Genomic DNA, 17,968 nt, shown 5'->3' with positions numbered 1-17,968 from the left:
GTAATCTGTTTTTAGAAGGTTTGTGACGTATATGACTCCGCCATTTCTGTCATTTCTGTTTTATGGTGTAATAACTGAGAAGAGAAAGCATTGTTTTTCCTTAAATGCTACTCGACAAACCAAAGGCAGACAAGTGTCAACATTAAAAAGTGATACACAGTTTAAAGTGTTCTAATTTCTCCCTTGATAGTAACTTATAAACGCAGATAAACACAAAATTTTTCATTTTTGTGTCTTAACCTGATACATCTGCGTCCTTAAAAGCGTTATGTACTGATAATTTTCTAGTTTTACGGTGTTTCTATCATCGAAAAGAAAGATGCCGAAGAAATCGAATAAATCCTCTTGGGGTGGAAAACAACATTTTCGATCTGGAAACCCTGATGATAAGCATTATTTTGGTAAGAGGAAAACAACATTATACGTATTAATGTATTATCTCTATAGTTTTCGTATCGAAACGTTATTTCTAAGCTTTTATGTATTTTATTTATTTCTTATCTTTTTTGTATCTATTATCATTTACAGCTGTTTATTTTTAAGTCTACGAAAATTATTTACTCACGGCGTATGTAGATCATTAATTCCAATTCTAAATTTTCATATATAAACGATTCTGAATAAATTTTCCCCTCTTTCTTTCAAACGCATTTTTAATGTTAATTTTTATTTGCAAAGATGTTTCTAAATTGGATAAAATTTTTATTTGTATTTCAAGTAAAATAGCTTTAAGATTAAAAGTCGAAAGTAATCGAGAATTTATTAAAACAACCTTGTTCATTTAAAGAATACAACACTTTTAGGAAACATTGTAGAAAGTTTACATAACTTTTTAATAAACTATTCTTAACTGATTGTGAGGTAAATGCTTTCTTTGAAAAAGACTCATTATTGAAATTATAATAATAAAAGGCTTATGAAATTTAGAATCTCTGAACTTAAATTGTTTTGATAATTATTCAGTAAAAATAATGGTTGTCGTTATCTCCTTTGTGAAATGAGAGCGCTTCGAATTTTGCTGACAAATCTTTCGTAATCAAACTTTAAAACTTTCTTTTAACTTTGTTGAAAAACAATGATATTTTAATTAAATTAAATAATGATATAATGTTTTATTTTATCAAACGCCTTGAATTGGAAAAATTTATTTATTTTTGGAGTAATTTTGAGTGTTACTGTAAATTAAAAATTTTGAATTAGGTCATGATGATCGTGTTGGTGGTCGTCCAGAAGGGAACAATGTGTTTGGCGGAAATAGGCCTAGAGTATCATTTAAAACACAATTTAAAGCATCAAAAGAGAAACAGAGACACTTGGATTTTGAAGATATTGCCATGACTGTTGGAGGCAATAATAATGGTAGACAAGTAGTAGTTAGAGGCAGAGGCAGAAACAATTACAACACATCTGCATCTCGGGTACGTGGAAGAAATAGTCCTTTGCCACCACGAATGTCTAACAAATATGTTGTAAGACCAGCTCAATTAAACTTAGGTGAAGTCAGTTGGTATAAAGTTATCGTAAGTATTTATTTTTTATTTAAAAAGAAAATATTCTTAAAAAAATATTACAATTATTAATTACTACCTTCTTTTACAGATACTGTATGGCTTTAAATACACTAAGGATTTCGTATTAAGTACACTAATGTCTTATCTAGCACCTGATACATTCGTACCCATCATGGTAAATTTAAAAATCATTCTAAAAATTTAAAATCATTTTTATGTAACATTTTCTTTGATCAGTCATTAATTTCCTTCTTTTCTTTAATTCACAGTATAAAAGAACAGAAAAGGAAGCGTATTTCTTCGTTGATAACGCAAGTACAGCAACAAAATTACAAAGACTTGATAATCAAATTTCGACAAATGATGGATTTAAATTGAAAATTCGTGTGAGACCAGGAAGTCCGGTATTTGAAATTAATGACGCTTTTAAAGAGAGATTGAAGCAAGCAATGAATAAGAGATATTCACAAGAAACAAATGCGTTGGATCTTTCAAGATTTCATCTTGATCCAGGTTCGATATATTTTTTAAATTTAAATACAATGAATAGAATTTTTAGCTAAAATGATAAATTTACATATTATTTCAGAGCTTGCGGACGATTATTTTTGTGCTTTAAACAAGTCCCCAGTTCTACAGACAGTGTTGGATATTGTTGCAACTCACATTCCAAATTTGGAAGCCTTAAATTTAGACGGAAATAAATTACATTCGATAGAGAGACTTAATATGCTTAAAACAAAATTGGAAAAACTCAAGATTTTATATGTTGGAGATAACAAAGTAAGTTTCTGTTTTAAAATGATATTTTTTATCGAGACATTGATTACAGAAATGAGTCACTGTATCAAGGTCAAGGGAGTTTTGACGTCTCAGTGTTTTTTTTTTTTTTTATTATTTATTTGTTTTTCTTAATATCACAAAATTTTTAAGTAAACGAAAGTGAATTAAATATCAGGAATAATTTTAAAAACCTTTTGCTTGATAATTTTTATTCTTCTACAAATATATACAAATTCTACGAATAGAAATAAAATCGAAAAGAGAATTTATTAAAAACTTTTCTAATCTGAAAAATTGAAAATTACAGATTCGAGAAATAGGTCAATTAGACGTGATCAGGGATTTGAAACTGGAAGAATTGAGACTGGCAGGAAATCCCGTGTGCAATAAGTATAGATCTCGAAACAGTGAATATGTAAGGTAACGTACAATGTGGAATTTCTTTTACTGACTATAAATTGAAACAGATTCCTGAATGGTGCGATTCAACGCTGATATCAAGTTCTTAAAGAAACACGTCTTGATAGTTTATTTTTGTTTTTTTTAAGTCTGATTGGGTCAACTCTTGATGCAATATTTAAAGCCAGTAACAATTCTTTTACATTCGATTTTAAAATAATTTTACACTTTCACATTTCTTTTTGAAATAGTTTTACACTTTCACATTTGTTTTTTATTCACATCGATTCTAACATTTTTTTGAAAATTTACTCCTTTTAATAATAAATATCTTTAGAATTTTATGTCCTTAAGTTCTGAACATTCAACTGAACGGAATATTCAATTATTTATAAAAATAACCGCAAAAGCTAAAGCGTGAATTTTAAAAAGCTTTGATTTTTTTCCAGAAAAATTTTGATAAAATTAGAATTAAGTAGAGATAACTTTTTCATATTCGCTCCTTTGAACGTTCATAAAATTTAAAGGATGTCAATTTTTACTAATTGGAGTAATTTGTGTGCAGAATTTAAAATATTTTTCGTAAATTATAGTTTAACAGTAAATTCAATTTTACAGAATTTAATTATAGTTTAATAATTAATCTGCATGTTATTTGAATGTGTCTAAAATTTGAATCTTTCAAAAAAATGTTAATTTATAAATAATTCATAATGAAGAAGAAAAAAAACTATACTTTTGAGAGAAGTAAATTTTAAGACAACCTTTTTCTTTTATTGAGGTTTTATATTTTTTTTCTGTGATACCTAATAATTCCGTTGATCCAAGGCGTTGAATTACTTGTTTCATGATCGAAGTAATTTTATTAATGTAATAAAATCTTTTTTTTATTACAACTAACGTGGAGCTTCCGGGCTTCTGGCTTTTCTTTCTTGACAACAGTGCTGTGCGGAAAAAGTTTCCAAAACTTCTTCGACTGGTAAATAATATATTTTATTAATTATTAATTATTTATTGTTTGTTATTATTACTATTTTTGTTTAATTAAATATTTTAAATAATTCTTCAAGTTAATTAAAATATTTTCTGTTAAATTCAAAAGGACGGTGTAGAATTGCCAAGACCGATTTTATTCGATGTGGTTGACGAGGGTGTTAAATTGCCACCATCGCGGACAATTTTCATTGCCGATCCCAAGGCGCAAGAAATTGCAAATCAATTTTTGCAACAATATTTTGTCATATTTGACAGTGATAATCGACAGCCATTATTGGACGCTTATCACGAACACGCTTGTTTTAGTATGACTGTATCTTCTGCACTCAGTACCAACAAGTAAGATTTTAAGCATAAATATAATTTCTTCTTTCTTTTCTCATTGCACTTTAAAAAAATGTCTCCTTTATTTATTTTCAGATCGAATGCCTATTTCAGTGAGAATCGAAATTTATTCCGAATAAACGATCCCAATAGACGTCGAAAATTGATTAAAGTGGGAAAATTACCGGTTGTCTCGTTTATAACGACAATTCCGCGCACAAAACATGATTTAAATTCATTTACAATGGATCTCAGCTTCGTGATTGTAAGAAAAATTTGCTAATTTTTAAATCAGAAAATTTTAAGTTTTGAAAATTGTAGAATTTATTTTATTATTATTGAATTAAAATGAATGCTTTTAGGAAGGAATGATGCTCATTACGGTCACTGGCCTATTCAAGGAACTCGATACAAAGGACACTGCACTTCGTTTTTTCAACAGAACATTTGTGATTGTTCCCGAAGGCAGTGGCTATTGTATTCGTAATGAGCAATTATTCATTGCAAATCCAAGTGAACAACAAGAGAAACGGGCATTCACCACTCGCCCCGTTGAAATTGCTCCTCCTTCAGTACCATCGTCAAGTTCATCATACAGTGCTCCAAATGTGCCAAACATCACCGGTGAACCAATGGACGAAATTAAACAAAATATGACACTAAGTTTGAGTCAACAGACAAACATGAATGTTGAATGGAGTTTAAAGTGTTTAGCGGAAGTGCAGTGGAATTTCGATAATGCTCTTGCCGCTTTCCACGAATTTTACAATAGAGGACAAATACCACCAGAAGCATTTAAAAAATGAGCTGACTACAATAATTAAAAAATGCAATGCATTGTAAAAAAAAAGTGAATTTTTTTCAATTCTACTGAAAAACTATGTCTAGTTTTTTTCAGCCATGTTATTAAATCAATTTTGTTTTGTAAAAAGAGCATTGCTTTGCTCTTTCAAATTAAGTACAGCTTTTTTTTTCTTTTCTTTTTTTTTATTTCTTTACGACGTAAAATAGTTGATAATACTTTCCAGCGCAAATGGAAAGAAATTGCTTTGTGAATATTGTGCGCAAAAAAAATAGTTTTTGATGATTTGTATATAAAAAAAATATGTACATGTAAAAGTAGAATATATAGACTACAGAGACATAAGTTCAAATTAAATCTTTTCATAAAACATATAGAAACTTAAAGATTGTGACGTCGCTCGTTTTGCATGTAAATTAATTTACATTTTTCAAAAATTGTGAAATAAAAAAATGTAATAATCATTACATTTTAGTAACTTTAGCGTTTAATTATAAAATTCAATTAAAAACGAGATATAATTTTAATTTCATGAAAAGAAGAAAGAAAACTTTTTAATTATATGTAAAGGACTAATATCTTAATTTAATTTTAACATATGAAATGCTTTTAAAATTGTCCAACTGTTCTTCAATTTGAAAACATTCAACATAAAGAATTCGAGTAATTATCATAGAACATTACAAAAAAATGTTAGTAAAACGATTTGTGTAAAAAATTCAAATTGAATGTTTTCAAGTGAAATGAATATGACGATTAAAATTTTAAATTAAACATTACTACCTTTGTTAGCTGACACTTTCAAATTCGAATATCTTCGAAGGAAAACAGTTTATTTAATATTGTGTCTGAATTTGTTGACACAAAATATTGTAAATCTTGATTGAAATAATTTTTCTCTTAAAATTGTCGACATTGAAAGTGAAGCTTGAACTCTTTTTTTTTACATTATTTTTAAAAGTAATAGAAAATTTTTGTTTTTAAGTGCAATCTAAGCGATCAATAGAAAGAAACTTTAATTACTTAATATAATAAAAGGTCAATTTTCAATTGCAATACATTTTCATGCATCGGATAAGAAAAAAAAAATTTGTATTTCATATTTATCATATCATCGAATAATAATATTCGTTTCGCACAAGATTTATGTCTTAATAGTTATAATGTAGTAGCTAAAAAAGATGTTCGAAACTGATTTTTATTGTTACTCTGAAAAGTTTTTGAATGTCGTCTAAAAAATAGAATATATTGAAAAATTTGTTCAAATATTCTGTAATTCAAAAAATGAGACTTCTTATAATTTGTTATCAATTTAATATTTATGGAATTTGTTCATTATATTCCAAATTTCATCGCAGCACATGATTTTAAATTATTTTAAACTGTCAGTGAAAATTTATTTTTATTTCGTAAAATATTGTTTTTGTAGTGTATTTGAAAAAAAAAATAGTGAAGACCAAAAAATTGGGATGGGAAAAAATTGAAATGAAAAAAGATTCCAAAGAGATGTGAAATTGAATTCGTTCATTTTTTGTCTCAAATCCCAAAGTTGTTGGTGAATTTTGTGTCTTGTTTTTTGCAAGACTGTGACTCACACGAGTGCACAATTGAAATTTTGTCCCGTTGATATCTATCTTCGGGACATTTACTAAAAGAAAAGAACACTTAAGGGTTAATCCCTTTTAATGTGAACTTCTTGATGTTTCGTGAGTTTGCTCTTTCTGCAGAGTGGAACTTACATCATTTTATGATGATCACCTATACAACAAAAGGATGTAGAACATAAACAAATGAAACGAACTTTCAATTTCCTCAATTATTTAAATCTTTTTAAAGGATTAACAGAGAAAAAAAATTTGATTTTGAAAAGAATTTTTGGTTTTAAAAAAAAATTAAAACAAGTGTTAATAATAAAAAATTTTTAAAGTTTATAATAATTTATCTTCTTGTGCTGCTGGAAATTTTAATTTCTCATTTAACTAATTCATTTTTGTACAACATTCTCAAGAATATTCTTTTAAAAACATACATATTATAAATTTTACATAAAATAATAAAAAGAAGAAGAAGAAGGAAAAATTATCTGTTGGAAAATATAACTTCAGTGTTCCGATTACTGACTTATCTTTTATAATGTGATTTTTTGATTAAAAAAATGTAAATAAAAACTTGTGTATGTATGATACAAAATGCGTGAAAAGTCTATTTTCATCAAAAAAAGAAAAAAAAGTAAATAAATAAATAAAAACTGGAAACTGAGTATTCTTTTTTACATTTAAAATCTAATATATTTATTAAATTATATTAAACTTATTCGTTTTAAATATTTGGGGACATGCAAAAAATACAAGACTAATTATTGAATAATTTTAAAATGTATTTTCTAGTTAAATTTTAATAAAAATTTTCAAAATGTTTCTCCAATTATAAATTATTGTAAATTTTTGTAACTATATAAAGACGTTTCAATTTACATTTATATAAATTACTAATTTTCTTGTGTATTAACATTTGAGAGCGAGAAAAAAAACGGGTAAATTAATCTATTCTCAAAATATTACATGCGAAAGCGTTTGCAATTATATGAATTTTCAACTTATGACTTATTCTAATAGTGTATGATTTTTTTGTTTGAAATAACTCTCCAGAAATGTACGTTATTATAGTATTATTTACAATTATATCAATACCACTTAAATAAAGTTACATTGAAATATTTATTGCGAAAAAAAACAATAACCTATATAAAAACTAATTTAATTATAATTTTTTTTAACGAATATAAAACGAGTGTGTGGTGCAACATCAGTTGTATTTAAAATTTACAACGAAATACGTTCTTTTTCTTTTGCACCGCAAATTATGAAGAAAAAAAAATTAATAAATTCTAACAAAAAAAAAGAGGAAAAGCTATTTAAAAGAAATTTATGAGATTAAAGGAAACTCATAATACATCGATCGAAGGCAAGAACCTTGTAAGGTTCACAAAATTTCTTTCAAAGACGGCTACAAATTTTGTCAAAAGTAAGAATTTACTTTTTGTTTCACATGATCATTGGTCAAAGTCTATGTTGACTTTATAAATGTTTTAAGTGGAAAAGAAATTCATTTAATGTCCTATTATTCACCTTTTTTATTTTGGAAATTATATATTTGATTAGAATTTCCGTGGTCTCCCACAACGTCTAATGGCCGATAATCTACTTCCTTTGTCTTGTAAGTTCATCAAATTTCTAGATTCTTCAGACTTAAAGTTCCTTTCAACTTTGGTGTGCAGTTTTTTATGTTTCATGTACATTAATTGGGACTTGAAGAATTTATGACAAATCGGACATTCGTAAATATCTCTGGCTGCAACAAAAAAGAATATGGAAATATTAATAACTATTTTTATCATTATTACTATGAAAATTACAAATTTTTTTCTTTCAAAATATGAATTTCAATTTTTGAATAATTTCAGATGTAAAATTTTTTTAAATTTACTTATTAACAAATTAGCCAATTTATAATTATTACTATTTATTATTTCTAAAAATTTTAATAAAATTCTTTGCAAGAATTTAATTATTTTCGTAAATAGCAAAATTATTCAAACAAATTCAACTACATTTCAATACAATTTTCTTAAAATTGAATTCTTTCGAGAAATAATTCAATTATTTTCATAATTAAAAATAAATTTCTTCACATGAATTTAATTATTTACAGTAAAATTTTTATAAAATTTCTCCAAAGAATTCAATTATTTTCAAAATAATTTTAATTAAATTCCTTAAAAGATTAATTTTATGATTTTCCAAAATTTTTAAAAACCTCTTAAAAATATAATTATTTTTTAAAATTTTAATAAAATTCTTTAAAACAATTCAATTATTATTATTTTTATAAATAACAAAATTCTTCTCAGGAATTCAATTATTTTCAATACAATAAATTTTAATAAAATTCTTCGAAACAATTTAATTATTTTCAATAAAATTTTAATTTTTTTTAAATTTCTCGAAAGGATTCAATTATTTTCTTAATAAATAATAAATTTCTTTGCATGAATTCATGTATTTTCAGTAGAATTTTTATAAAATTTCTCCAAAGAATTCAATTATTTTCAAAAATTGTAATAAAAGTCTGGAAAAAATTCAATTATTTCCAAAAATTTGTCACAAAATTCTATAATCAAATTTTTAATTACAATTATTAATATACACGATTATTTTTAAAAGTTGAAATAAAATCATTGTAAACTTTAATAATTTTCATAATTTTTAATTAAAATTATTAAAAGAAACTATTATTTTCAAAATACTTAAAGAAATTCTGAAAAAGAATTTAATTATTTACGAAAAATTTATTAAAATTGTATTTGAAAATAATTGAATTCTTGGAAAGAATTTTAGTATTTTAAAAAATGGCAAAATAAATTTTTCATAAATAATAAAATTCTTTTCAAGAATTCAATAATTTTCAAATACAATTTTAATGAAATTTTTAGAAAGAATTCAATTGTTTTAAAAAATTTTGATGAAATTATTCGAAAAATTCAGTTATTTTCAAAGTTTTTGATTAAATTCCTCTTAAGAATTTAAATATTCTCAATAGAATAATTTTTAAAATTCATAACATTTAAAACGAAAAATTATTTTAAAAATTAGGAAACAAAAATATATTTTTTAATTAATGTATAGAAATTAAAAAAAAATGTTAGTATAAGATAATTTTAAATACATACCAATTCGTCTTTTTGTAAAATGCTGTAAAATATGATTTTCATGTGCGGAAGCGCTAGGAAGCCATCGATTGCATATTGTACAGATTAAATCGGCGAATTTCCATTTTCTGTGTAATCGAGCAATTAATTTCCTTTTATTGGCTAATCTCGCCAATTTTGATTGACTGACAGTACTTAATTGCTCTGTTGTATTGGGTTCTGAAGTTTGTTCCGTCGACTCGTCAATTCTTGGAGGATTTTCTTTTTTCTCGTCATTCTCTTCTTTCTCTTCATTCACTTCTTTCTCTTCTTCCTTTTCTTTTACTTTTTCTGTTGCTTTTTCTTTTTCCTTTTCTTTCACTTTTTCTGTTGCTTTTTCTTTTTCCTTTTCTTTCACTTTTTCTGTTGCTTTTTCTTTTTCCTTTTCTTTCACTTTTTCTGTTGCTTTTTCTTTTTCCTTTTCTTTTACTTTTTCTGTTGCTTTTTCTTTTTCCTTTTCTTTCACCTTTTCTTTCACTTTTTCTGTTGCTTTTTCTTTTTCCTTTTCTTTTACTTCTTCTGCTTCTACTTCCTTATGTACTTGCTCCTTTTCTGATTCCAATTTCTTCGGAACAATCACTTCCTCGACATCTCTCTCCAATTCTTCAAGCACTTTTTCCAATTCGTCGACCTCCTTCTCTGACTCGACATCATCTTCATCCACGTCGTCATCGTCGTTGTCGTCATCATCATCGTAGACATTTTTCTTCATTTTATATCGCAATTTCTCATCAGCATTCTTCCTCTCGAGATTTTTTATTCTATTTATTTCAATTTGCATTTGTAATTTTTTCGCGTCTGCCTTACTTGGTCGGCCACGTTTTCGTGGCGTGTGTTCAGCGCGCACGTGACGCGCCAATGTTACAACCATATCGAATTTCTCCTCACACGTCTTACAAGTGTATTCCTTTTTGGGTTTGGAACTTTTGTCTTTTGAATTCTTCTTCGTCATTTTCTTTTCCCTTGGACTCTCATCATCGGTGGACGATTCATCTTCCATGTATCTGTCACTCAATCGATGTGATCTGCCTCTATATTTGCTACATACTCTTTTATGAGAATCAAATGTACGCGTGTACTTAAATATCTTTAAACAATGTTTACATTTCAGTGTATTCGATTCGTCATCGTATTCGTAATCATCATTCTCTTCATCCTCGTCGATATCATCATCTTCGTTGTCATCGTCATCCTCATCATCCTCATCGGAATCACCAACCATTATAATTTCATTTTCCTTATCACTCGAACCCTTCTCTTTGTTTTCATCGAGGGTAATTTCCAAAATTTCCTTTCTCCTTGGTGGCTCGTCAGAATCCGAATCATCGACATCAATGTCTATTATTTCCACGCGTGTACGTCGTCGTCTTGTGCTTTTCCTCGTTGGTAATTTTGATATTTTTGCATTCTTCTTTTTTCGTTTACCCCTCTTTCTAGGCATTGGTATTTCTTCCTCCTCCTCTAGCATGGAAGCTGGTTGTATTATTATTTCCGTATCCTCTCGATTTACAGATGTTAATTGCTGTTTTCTTGGTCGTTTTACTTTCAATTGAGAATTTGTATTTGTTATACTGTCGGATAATGAGATATTCACTGAGGTATTTGGCGTGTAATAATCAGACATTGGTGAAAGTTCACGTTTAATTCCATGATTTTGCTTCGAACCGATAATTGATGTATTAGATATGTGAGATCGTTTTACAGGACTCTGTGGTTTTGGTGATGGTTCTATTTTTATAGAATTCGGATAATATGAACCACGATAACTGGGGTTGCATATTGTTGACGGCGATGCCAAGTATACTAAACCGTTATTTGTTTTCTTTTGTGCTGATGGTTTCTCTATGGGAATATTTTTATAATGTTTCCTTGAATCACTTGTTTTGAATTCTTGAAGAGTGGCTTGAATTTCGTCAAACGTTAATTCTGTATCGGATTGATCACCATCGCAGAGAATATATTGTACTGTTGATTGTTCAACAAGTTCTTCTTCACTTCCCGAATCGTCGAGACGAATAATTTTCGACTTAGGTTGACCTAAAATTAAGTATTTATAGAATTAGAAAAGAATTGATTACATATTAGTACATAAAAAATTAAAAGAGAGAATTTTCCCTTTTTTAAAGTAAGTATTTTTATACTTACTTTCAATCACAGGTTTCACGAAATTAGGTGTCGCTTTTGTTTTTTTATTGTCAACAATTCTATGTTTTATGGGTTCTATGGGAATTTCGGGTTTTTTAATAACATCTCCGGTTATTTCCTCCTTGGGTATAAAAACTGGAGGTTGGGTGGTTACAAGTTGCCTTTTTATTTGTGTTGGTTTCTTCACAGTCCTCACGGCACCTTCTCTTATTAATCTTTCAACATCAGATCTGTAAATTGAATTTTTAGAATAAAATATTCAGAAATTTTGAAATAATTTCGTGAGTTCAAAGAAAAAATTAAAAACACTTGCTTCATAAGAAATTGAAAATTTGATGGTGGCTCTCCGGATTCATCATAAACCGCAACAGCAAAATAATCGTCAGAATCTTCAACAGCATAAAGGGCTAATTGTTGACCAGATGCTGTAACGAACATGGCAATAGTTTCCTCTTCATCTTCTTCTTCCTCATCTCCTTCCGTTTTTTCAATAACAAATTCAGTTCTCTCATCTTCACTATCAATTTCATCCTATTTAAAAGAAATTTGAAGGAAAATTACTTTTAAAATCAAAATTTGCATTTAAAATAATATGCTAATCATTTTTTTTTTAATCACCAAAGATCTTGCTGCAACTTCAGCCTCCGCTGCCCATTCTTGTTTAATTCCAATAAGAACTGATTCTGAATTTTTAGTTGGACTTGTTTTTTCAACTTCATATTCGGTTCTTTCATCAAATATGTCTAAATTACTTTCTTTTTTTATAATATGAATTTTCTGATTAATTTCAATCTCCTCTTCCATGACCTATTAAAAACATTTATTACTTTTTCCATTCGCAAATATTACATATTCTAGAATTTAATAATTCAAATATTTATTTTTAATATTTTTTACTAAAAATAAAATTTACATTATAAATGCCAAATAATTTATGTTCAACTTACAGTTTCTTCGAAAGTATTTCCTTCTCCGTCTGTTAGAATATCCGGAGAAATAATATTATTGTCTTCATATGACATTTTTAAAGTCGTCTTGTTATTTATTTCACTATTTTCAGAATCAATTATAAATGAATAGAATGTGAAATAGTTTTAAACAAGACATAAATAATGTCAATCTTGCAAAAATTAAATTTTCCATTTAACAAAAAAAATGAACATATTGATAATTGAAAATAAATGACATTTGCAAATAATTGACAAATGCAAATTAATACATTTACATTCTATTTAAAGCATTATTTTGTAAATGCTTTTTTATTGTATATTTGATGTTCAAATGAGGTTATGATGTAGGAAAAATTGCAAAATCCGTATAAAAAAAAATTTTTTGATATAGAACACCTATAAATATCTTGATTTAAACTTAATGAGGCTAATGCTCAATAAGTCTAAGAACACTTGTCCGATGCACTTTTATTTTTATCACACAAATGAAAAATCCCACGAAAAGCAAGCAACATCTTTTCTTTTTCCAAAACAACGATTACTCGCTGCTGCTGTTGCGTTCATTCGATACCAAAATGCAGAACTAGAAGGCTTCTTATGCCATTGCAACATGGAATATTGTCCAATCGATTACTGGTTACAACGGAAAGTTTCTATTTCATTGGTCATTCATTCTTTCCATTTGACGTCATATTTATCTTTCAGCTAATCATTCTACGGAAATATAATTTCTAAATGGTCGAAATTTCTCATAGTAACGAAGAAGATACACTTTGTCCACCAATGGAAATTTGTATCCATTTTAATGATTTTGATGTTTTTTTTCAAAAATTTATTTTAATATTATATTAAATCTAAGAAAAAACTTAGATATTTTTCTGAAATGTTAATAATTATTTAATTATTTAAGATCTCACTTTACAAGAAGTATTTTTTTTCTTTAAAATCCCGCCAAATGCGCCAGAGTAATTCTATGCGATAAATCAAAATTCGGCTTCTTGTAACCTAACCTAAAAATTTTTGTATATTTCCTTCAATTTAGACATTGATAGTTTCTACTTTCTATAAATAAGTAAACAAGGAATTGTAATAAAAATGATAAAATAATAAATGAATGAATGAAGGTAGAAATATAGAGAAATTATAAACTTTGTTAAAATTAGAAAATTTTAATAAGTAAAAGATATCGATCATTCTAAACCTTTCTAAACCAACAAACAAATCAGTCAATTTAAAATTATCTTTTTTCTATAAATAATTCGGACAAAATTGACCTTTATAAATTATTCGTATTGTTATTTATTGTTTTTAATTTAATGCTTTGTTATCCAGTGAAAAAAGAAACTTGCAGAAAGTTTCTTGTTATTAGTGAAACGTCAAAATTCTTACAATGACAGTTCGTGTGTGGTCTGTTTGATTATAAAACTAATTATTCAAGAAAGTACAGAATCAATTTTCTAAGTTAAACGATTGTTAAATAGTTGCAAAGAAATGAATCATAATGAACATACGGGATCAAGTGATCTATATTCTTCAAAATAGTGCCATATAATTAATAATTTTCGAAGAAACAGGAGAGGAAAGGAAAAAATATGATTCGTTACGTTTGGTCAATAATTTGTTGGTATTTTAGATCGTTTGTAAAATGGATTTTACGTTTTACAACAAGAATGTGTGAGTTGCAAAGAATTTGCTATGGTGAACCATCTGGAGCACAACGAACGCTCGCTGTTGAGCGATCACTTCGACAGTCGAAAAATCCAAATATTAAATCTCTTGTTGCCCATTTAGATGAAATTGCCGATCAACAAGCAATTAGTATTAAAACGGAACGTGAAATTCTAGAAGAAGCGATAAAAACCGTTCTTAATGCTAAAGATATTAATCCATTTGCTCATCCGAAATTTGCTAAATTGTTTGCCAAATGTGTTGAATCTATTTGGGGATATAGACAATTGGCTGTCAAGTGTGAAGAGCTTAGAAAAACACAGTACGATCCAGAGAATCCAGATCATGAAATGCTTTTATTAAACCTTTGGAAATTATTAATGCCATATGAACCTCTCGATGCTAGAGTAACAAAACAGTGGCAGGTAAGTAGACAAAAAAATTCTTTTTTATTTCAATATAATTTTTTTATATTAAAAAAAATTTAATTACAGGACATTGGGTTCCAAGGCGACGATCCAAAGACAGATTTTCGTGGAATGGGAATTTTGGGTTTGGAGAATCTGGTTTATTTTGCAAGGGAATATCCAAGTGCAGCTAGTCATGTTTTGTCACATTCGACTCATCCTCGTTATGGTTACGCTTTCGCCATTGTGGGAATAAATCTTACAAGTATGGCTCTTAGACTGCTACGCGATGGATCAGCGAAAACACATATTTACAATTCGTGTAAAACACTGCCGACTGTTTATGCCTTTCATCAATTTTATAGCTACCTTTTTTATGAATTTGACGGATTCTGGATAGAATCGAAGCCCAGTAATATGATGGAATTTTCATCGATTCAAGTGAAATTTGAAAACACCATTAGAATGGCCTTGGCAAATCCAACTACGATATTTAGGATAAATGTATCGGTTGACAATATTTAGTATAAAAGAAATCGTTAGTTTTTTTTATTTAATTTTTGAATTAATGAGAAATTGATCTTTTTTTTATTAAGATATATCAAATTTTAATAGTTTAATAACTAAATTTCAAAATTTTAAAATACTGAAATGTTTATTATAAAAAGATTTTAGTTATTGATCTCACTGAGATGAAAGTCATTTTATTTAAAAATATGTAATTTATTTTATTTAGTAAACACAGTTTTTTGTGTGAAGTTGATTTTAATATAAATTAATTTCAATCAATTTTTTTTTAGTTTTTTTATAGATAAAGCGCAACATTGAATTTTTATGTATTTCGCACATAAGCCATTGTCTTGTGATTTATACAATTTATACCATTGCACTAGCAGAAGTACAACTTACATTTTATTTTTTCAATAAAACTGATTTATCATCAGTTTGTCACATTGCCATATATATCTCTTTGTATCATTCCTAGAGCACGATTTTACGTACGATTTTTAACCGAAATTTTAGATAATTATTAATTGAATTAATAATTTCGTTTTATTTGTCTTATTTTATTTTGATTGAAATCTTTAGTACAACGACGACAAAATTTAGAAAATATAAAAGCCTAATGAAGCTAATTAGAAATAATTTATAAAAATATTGGACGTTTTTTCAGTTTTATTTTCATACATTCCTCTTTTACAATAAATTTATAAAAAAATAGCACCAATTGAAATATTTAAAATATAAATGTTTATTGAAAGAAAATTATTCAGACACCTTAATTATGCGTTTTGTAATTAATCTAGTATAAAAGGAGGGTATTATCTAAAACAATATTTGTCAATATGAATGTAAAAAATCTTTTTAAGTTCAATGTGTACATATATACATGCTTCATTTGCGAAAAATAAATTTTATTTAGCCTTCTTTTGTGGAACTTCGGCTTTTCTCCTTAATTTCGATGCCACTGAGACAATTACAACTACACCAATAGTTATGCTTCCGAGCTTCATTATCCATGGATTTTCACGCAAGGCATTTGCGATCATTTGCGTAAAATCGTCGCTGAAATTTTAATTCACAATTATTATAATAAGAATAGGAATAAATTGTGTGTGTTTTCATTATTACAATTTTTGTTTCGAGGCTACAATAAATGTTTTTCTTGTTAATTAATTTATTTATTACCTAAACACCAGATTTTTACTTCTGAAACTTCGAATTTATTAATAATAAATTTGAAAATACTTACAAAGGACTTTGAGGCACCGGAACTTTTTCAATTCGGGCATTTCTGTACCAGTCTCTCGCGAATGATACGAAAGAATTGACATCATATTTTGGAATTTGATATCGGTACATTTTACCTTGTCGGAAGCTGAAAAAATATTTCAAAAATATGAATTTAAATTGAGTTTGAAAAGAATTTTGAAAATTAAACTGTGAGGCATTTGAACATACAATATGAATTCCGGAACTTCAAAAACATTGAATCTTCGAGCAGTGGAAGCGCCAGTTGTGTGTTTATTCATTCGGGCAACATTAACTCGTTGTTTTATTTTCGAACCCACTGCTTCCCATCTGGCACCCATTCTCTGGCATTCTATACAATCTGCACTGTAACTGTTAAACAATAATAGTAATAATAATAAATAAAAACGAATATCATACTTAAAATTCAGTTTCTTGTGGGAATACTCACAACATGATGAACCAATCGCCGGTAGTTGCTCCACTACTGGCTTGAGTTAAATGCTCAAAAGTTTCATCAGTCAATTCCTTGACGATAGGCTTTTGATTATCAATAAAAGTTCTTAAAATTTCTTCACCATCCAAAGGACCTGAGGAATAAATTCCAGTTAAATAATAGAATAAAATGTTAGATGTTAAAATAAAATGATAAATAAAAAGAATAAGAATTTAGATTTTTCTTTTAGAAAAGAAAGAAGAATTTAGATAAATTAATCGTTATTTTAATTGAAACATGTTGAAAACATACCATCGTATAAAAGAGGATTTCCATTTCTAAAGTAAACTAAAGCGGGTTCCTTATTAGGACTATAAAGTCGGAGTAGTTGACTATTTACAACTTTTACAACCCATGCTGACAATGAATCGACGAGATCTTCTCTCACTTGAATCAATTCATTCTCCATATTTTCACAAGCATCACAGTCTTTTTTAGCTGAAAAATACAAATAGTTATTATAAATACGTCTTTCTTTTAAGTAAAATAATTATATTAACATTTTATTGTAGTAAATGTTAAGATTGAAGAGATCGTACGGAAATTTGAGGTTATAATAATAATAATTTTTTATAGTCGAAAATAAACTATTTTTCAAGAAAAATTTTGTCAAAAATGTTAATAAACTGAATAAAATTTAAGTCAACTTTCCATACGATTTTCAGAAAAGTTTCAAATAAAACAACATACTGAAAAGGGCAACAACAAAATTCTCATTTTTTATATGATTTAGGAGATCATCGTCGCTCACTAACTCGAGAGACGAACCAAAAACACCAGAAGAAATTGTTAATAATGAAAAAAGTAATATTCGTAACATTTTTAAAGAAAAATTAAAATTTTATTTTAAAAAAATACTATTTTTGCACTTTAGTCTTTTAGTTGATTTCACCGGCACGGTGAATTATTTACACGTCACCCTGAGGACCCTGAGTTATGTTTGGTTATGTTGGTAGAATTGTACCATCCCTGTTTACATTTATAAAGG

At 27.3% G+C, this 17,968-nt stretch overlaps 4 protein-coding genes across 4 annotated transcripts; 2 read left to right on the top strand and 2 right to left on the bottom strand.

Moving 5' to 3' along the window:
* The first annotated feature begins 33 nt into the window (after positions 1 to 33).
* Positions 34 to 6,615, top strand: LOC122508923 (nuclear RNA export factor 1-like). Its single transcript, XM_043622590.1, has 10 exons — positions 34 to 401; positions 1,201 to 1,520; positions 1,600 to 1,686; positions 1,781 to 2,024; positions 2,101 to 2,294; positions 2,602 to 2,714; positions 3,636 to 3,672; positions 3,796 to 4,028; positions 4,110 to 4,278; positions 4,376 to 6,615. Exons 1-10 carry the CDS (start codon positions 320 to 322, stop codon positions 4,817 to 4,819), a joined length of 1,923 nt encoding a protein of 640 aa, XP_043478525.1. The 5' UTR covers positions 34 to 319; the 3' UTR covers positions 4,820 to 6,615.
* Positions 6,616 to 7,466: 851 nt separating this feature from the next.
* Positions 7,467 to 13,238, bottom strand: LOC122508946 (kinetochore protein SLK19-like). The gene is made up of 7 exons (XM_043622628.1): positions 12,655 to 13,238; positions 12,326 to 12,514; positions 12,021 to 12,238; positions 11,708 to 11,937; positions 9,993 to 11,599; positions 9,545 to 9,899; positions 7,467 to 8,166 (listed from the first exon to the last, which is right to left on the bottom strand). Exons 1-7 carry the CDS (start codon positions 12,727 to 12,729, stop codon positions 7,973 to 7,975), a joined length of 2,868 nt encoding a protein of 955 aa, XP_043478563.1. The 5' UTR covers positions 12,730 to 13,238; the 3' UTR covers positions 7,467 to 7,972.
* A 424-nt stretch (positions 13,239 to 13,662) lies between these two features.
* LOC122508921 (ELMO domain-containing protein 2) lies at positions 13,663 to 15,881 on the top strand. Its single transcript, XM_043622587.1, has 2 exons — positions 13,663 to 14,750; positions 14,820 to 15,881. The coding sequence occupies exons 1-2, from the start codon at positions 14,250 to 14,252 to the stop codon at positions 15,255 to 15,257; spliced, it is 939 nt and encodes a 312-aa protein (XP_043478522.1). The 5' UTR covers positions 13,663 to 14,249; the 3' UTR covers positions 15,258 to 15,881.
* Positions 15,882 to 15,960: 79 nt separating this feature from the next.
* On the bottom strand, positions 15,961 to 17,919 carry LOC122508922 (protein disulfide-isomerase A4). Its single transcript, XM_043622589.1, has 6 exons — positions 17,671 to 17,919; positions 17,233 to 17,418; positions 16,936 to 17,074; positions 16,695 to 16,856; positions 16,486 to 16,611; positions 15,961 to 16,298 (listed from the first exon to the last, which is right to left on the bottom strand). Exons 1-6 carry the CDS (start codon positions 17,798 to 17,800, stop codon positions 16,148 to 16,150), a joined length of 894 nt encoding a protein of 297 aa, XP_043478524.1. The 5' UTR covers positions 17,801 to 17,919; the 3' UTR covers positions 15,961 to 16,147.
* Between the last annotated feature and the right edge of the window lie 49 nt (positions 17,920 to 17,968).

Source organism: Leptopilina heterotoma, unplaced genomic scaffold (genome assembly GCF_015476425.1).
Source record: "Leptopilina heterotoma isolate Lh14 unplaced genomic scaffold, ASM1547642v1 Lhet_59, whole genome shotgun sequence".
Taxonomy (NCBI): domain Eukaryota; kingdom Metazoa; phylum Arthropoda; class Insecta; order Hymenoptera; family Figitidae; genus Leptopilina; species Leptopilina heterotoma.
Note: the sequence above shows the minus strand (reverse complement) of the source record. Positions and strands in the feature narration are given on the sequence as shown.

What these genes read in the sequence shown, in the direction of transcription:
- LOC122508923 (XM_043622590.1), top strand. Translation starts at nt 320, where the DNA reads ATGCCGAAGAAATCGAATAAATCCTCTTGGGGTGGAAAACAACATTTT. An exon ending in TCAGTTGGTATAAAGTTATC is followed by an intron (nt 1,521 to 1,599) that starts GTAAGTATTTAT and finishes CTTCTTTTACAG; the next exon opens with ATACTGTATGGCTTTAAATA. An exon ending in CGAAACAGTGAATATGTAAG is followed by an intron (nt 2,715 to 3,635) that starts GTAACGTACAAT and finishes TCTTGACAACAG; the next exon opens with TGCTGTGCGGAAAAAGTTTC.
- LOC122508946 (XM_043622628.1), bottom strand. Translation starts at nt 12,729, where the DNA reads ATGTCATATGAAGACAATAATATTATTTCTCCGGATATTCTAACAGAC. An exon ending in GAAATACTTTCGAAGAAACT is followed by an intron (nt 12,515 to 12,654) that starts GTAAGTTGAACA and finishes TGTTTTTAATAG; the next exon opens with GTCATGGAAGAGGAGATTGA. An exon ending in AAGTTGCAGCAAGATCTTTG is followed by an intron (nt 12,239 to 12,325) that starts GTGATTAAAAAA and finishes TCTTTTAAATAG; the next exon opens with GATGAAATTGATAGTGAAGA.
- LOC122508921 (XM_043622587.1), top strand. Translation starts at nt 14,250, where the DNA reads ATGATTCGTTACGTTTGGTCAATAATTTGTTGGTATTTTAGATCGTTT. An exon ending in GAGTAACAAAACAGTGGCAG is followed by an intron (nt 14,751 to 14,819) that starts GTAAGTAGACAA and finishes ATTTAATTACAG; the next exon opens with GACATTGGGTTCCAAGGCGA.
- LOC122508922 (XM_043622589.1), bottom strand. Translation starts at nt 17,800, where the DNA reads ATGTTACGAATATTACTTTTTTCATTATTAACAATTTCTTCTGGTGTT. An exon ending in AAATCCTCTTTTATACGATG is followed by an intron (nt 17,075 to 17,232) that starts GTATGTTTTCAA and finishes TTTATTCCTCAG; the next exon opens with GTCCTTTGGATGGTGAAGAA. An exon ending in CCGGTGCCTCAAAGTCCTTT is followed by an intron (nt 16,299 to 16,485) that starts GTAAGTATTTTC and finishes TTAAAATTTCAG; the next exon opens with CGACGATTTTACGCAAATGA.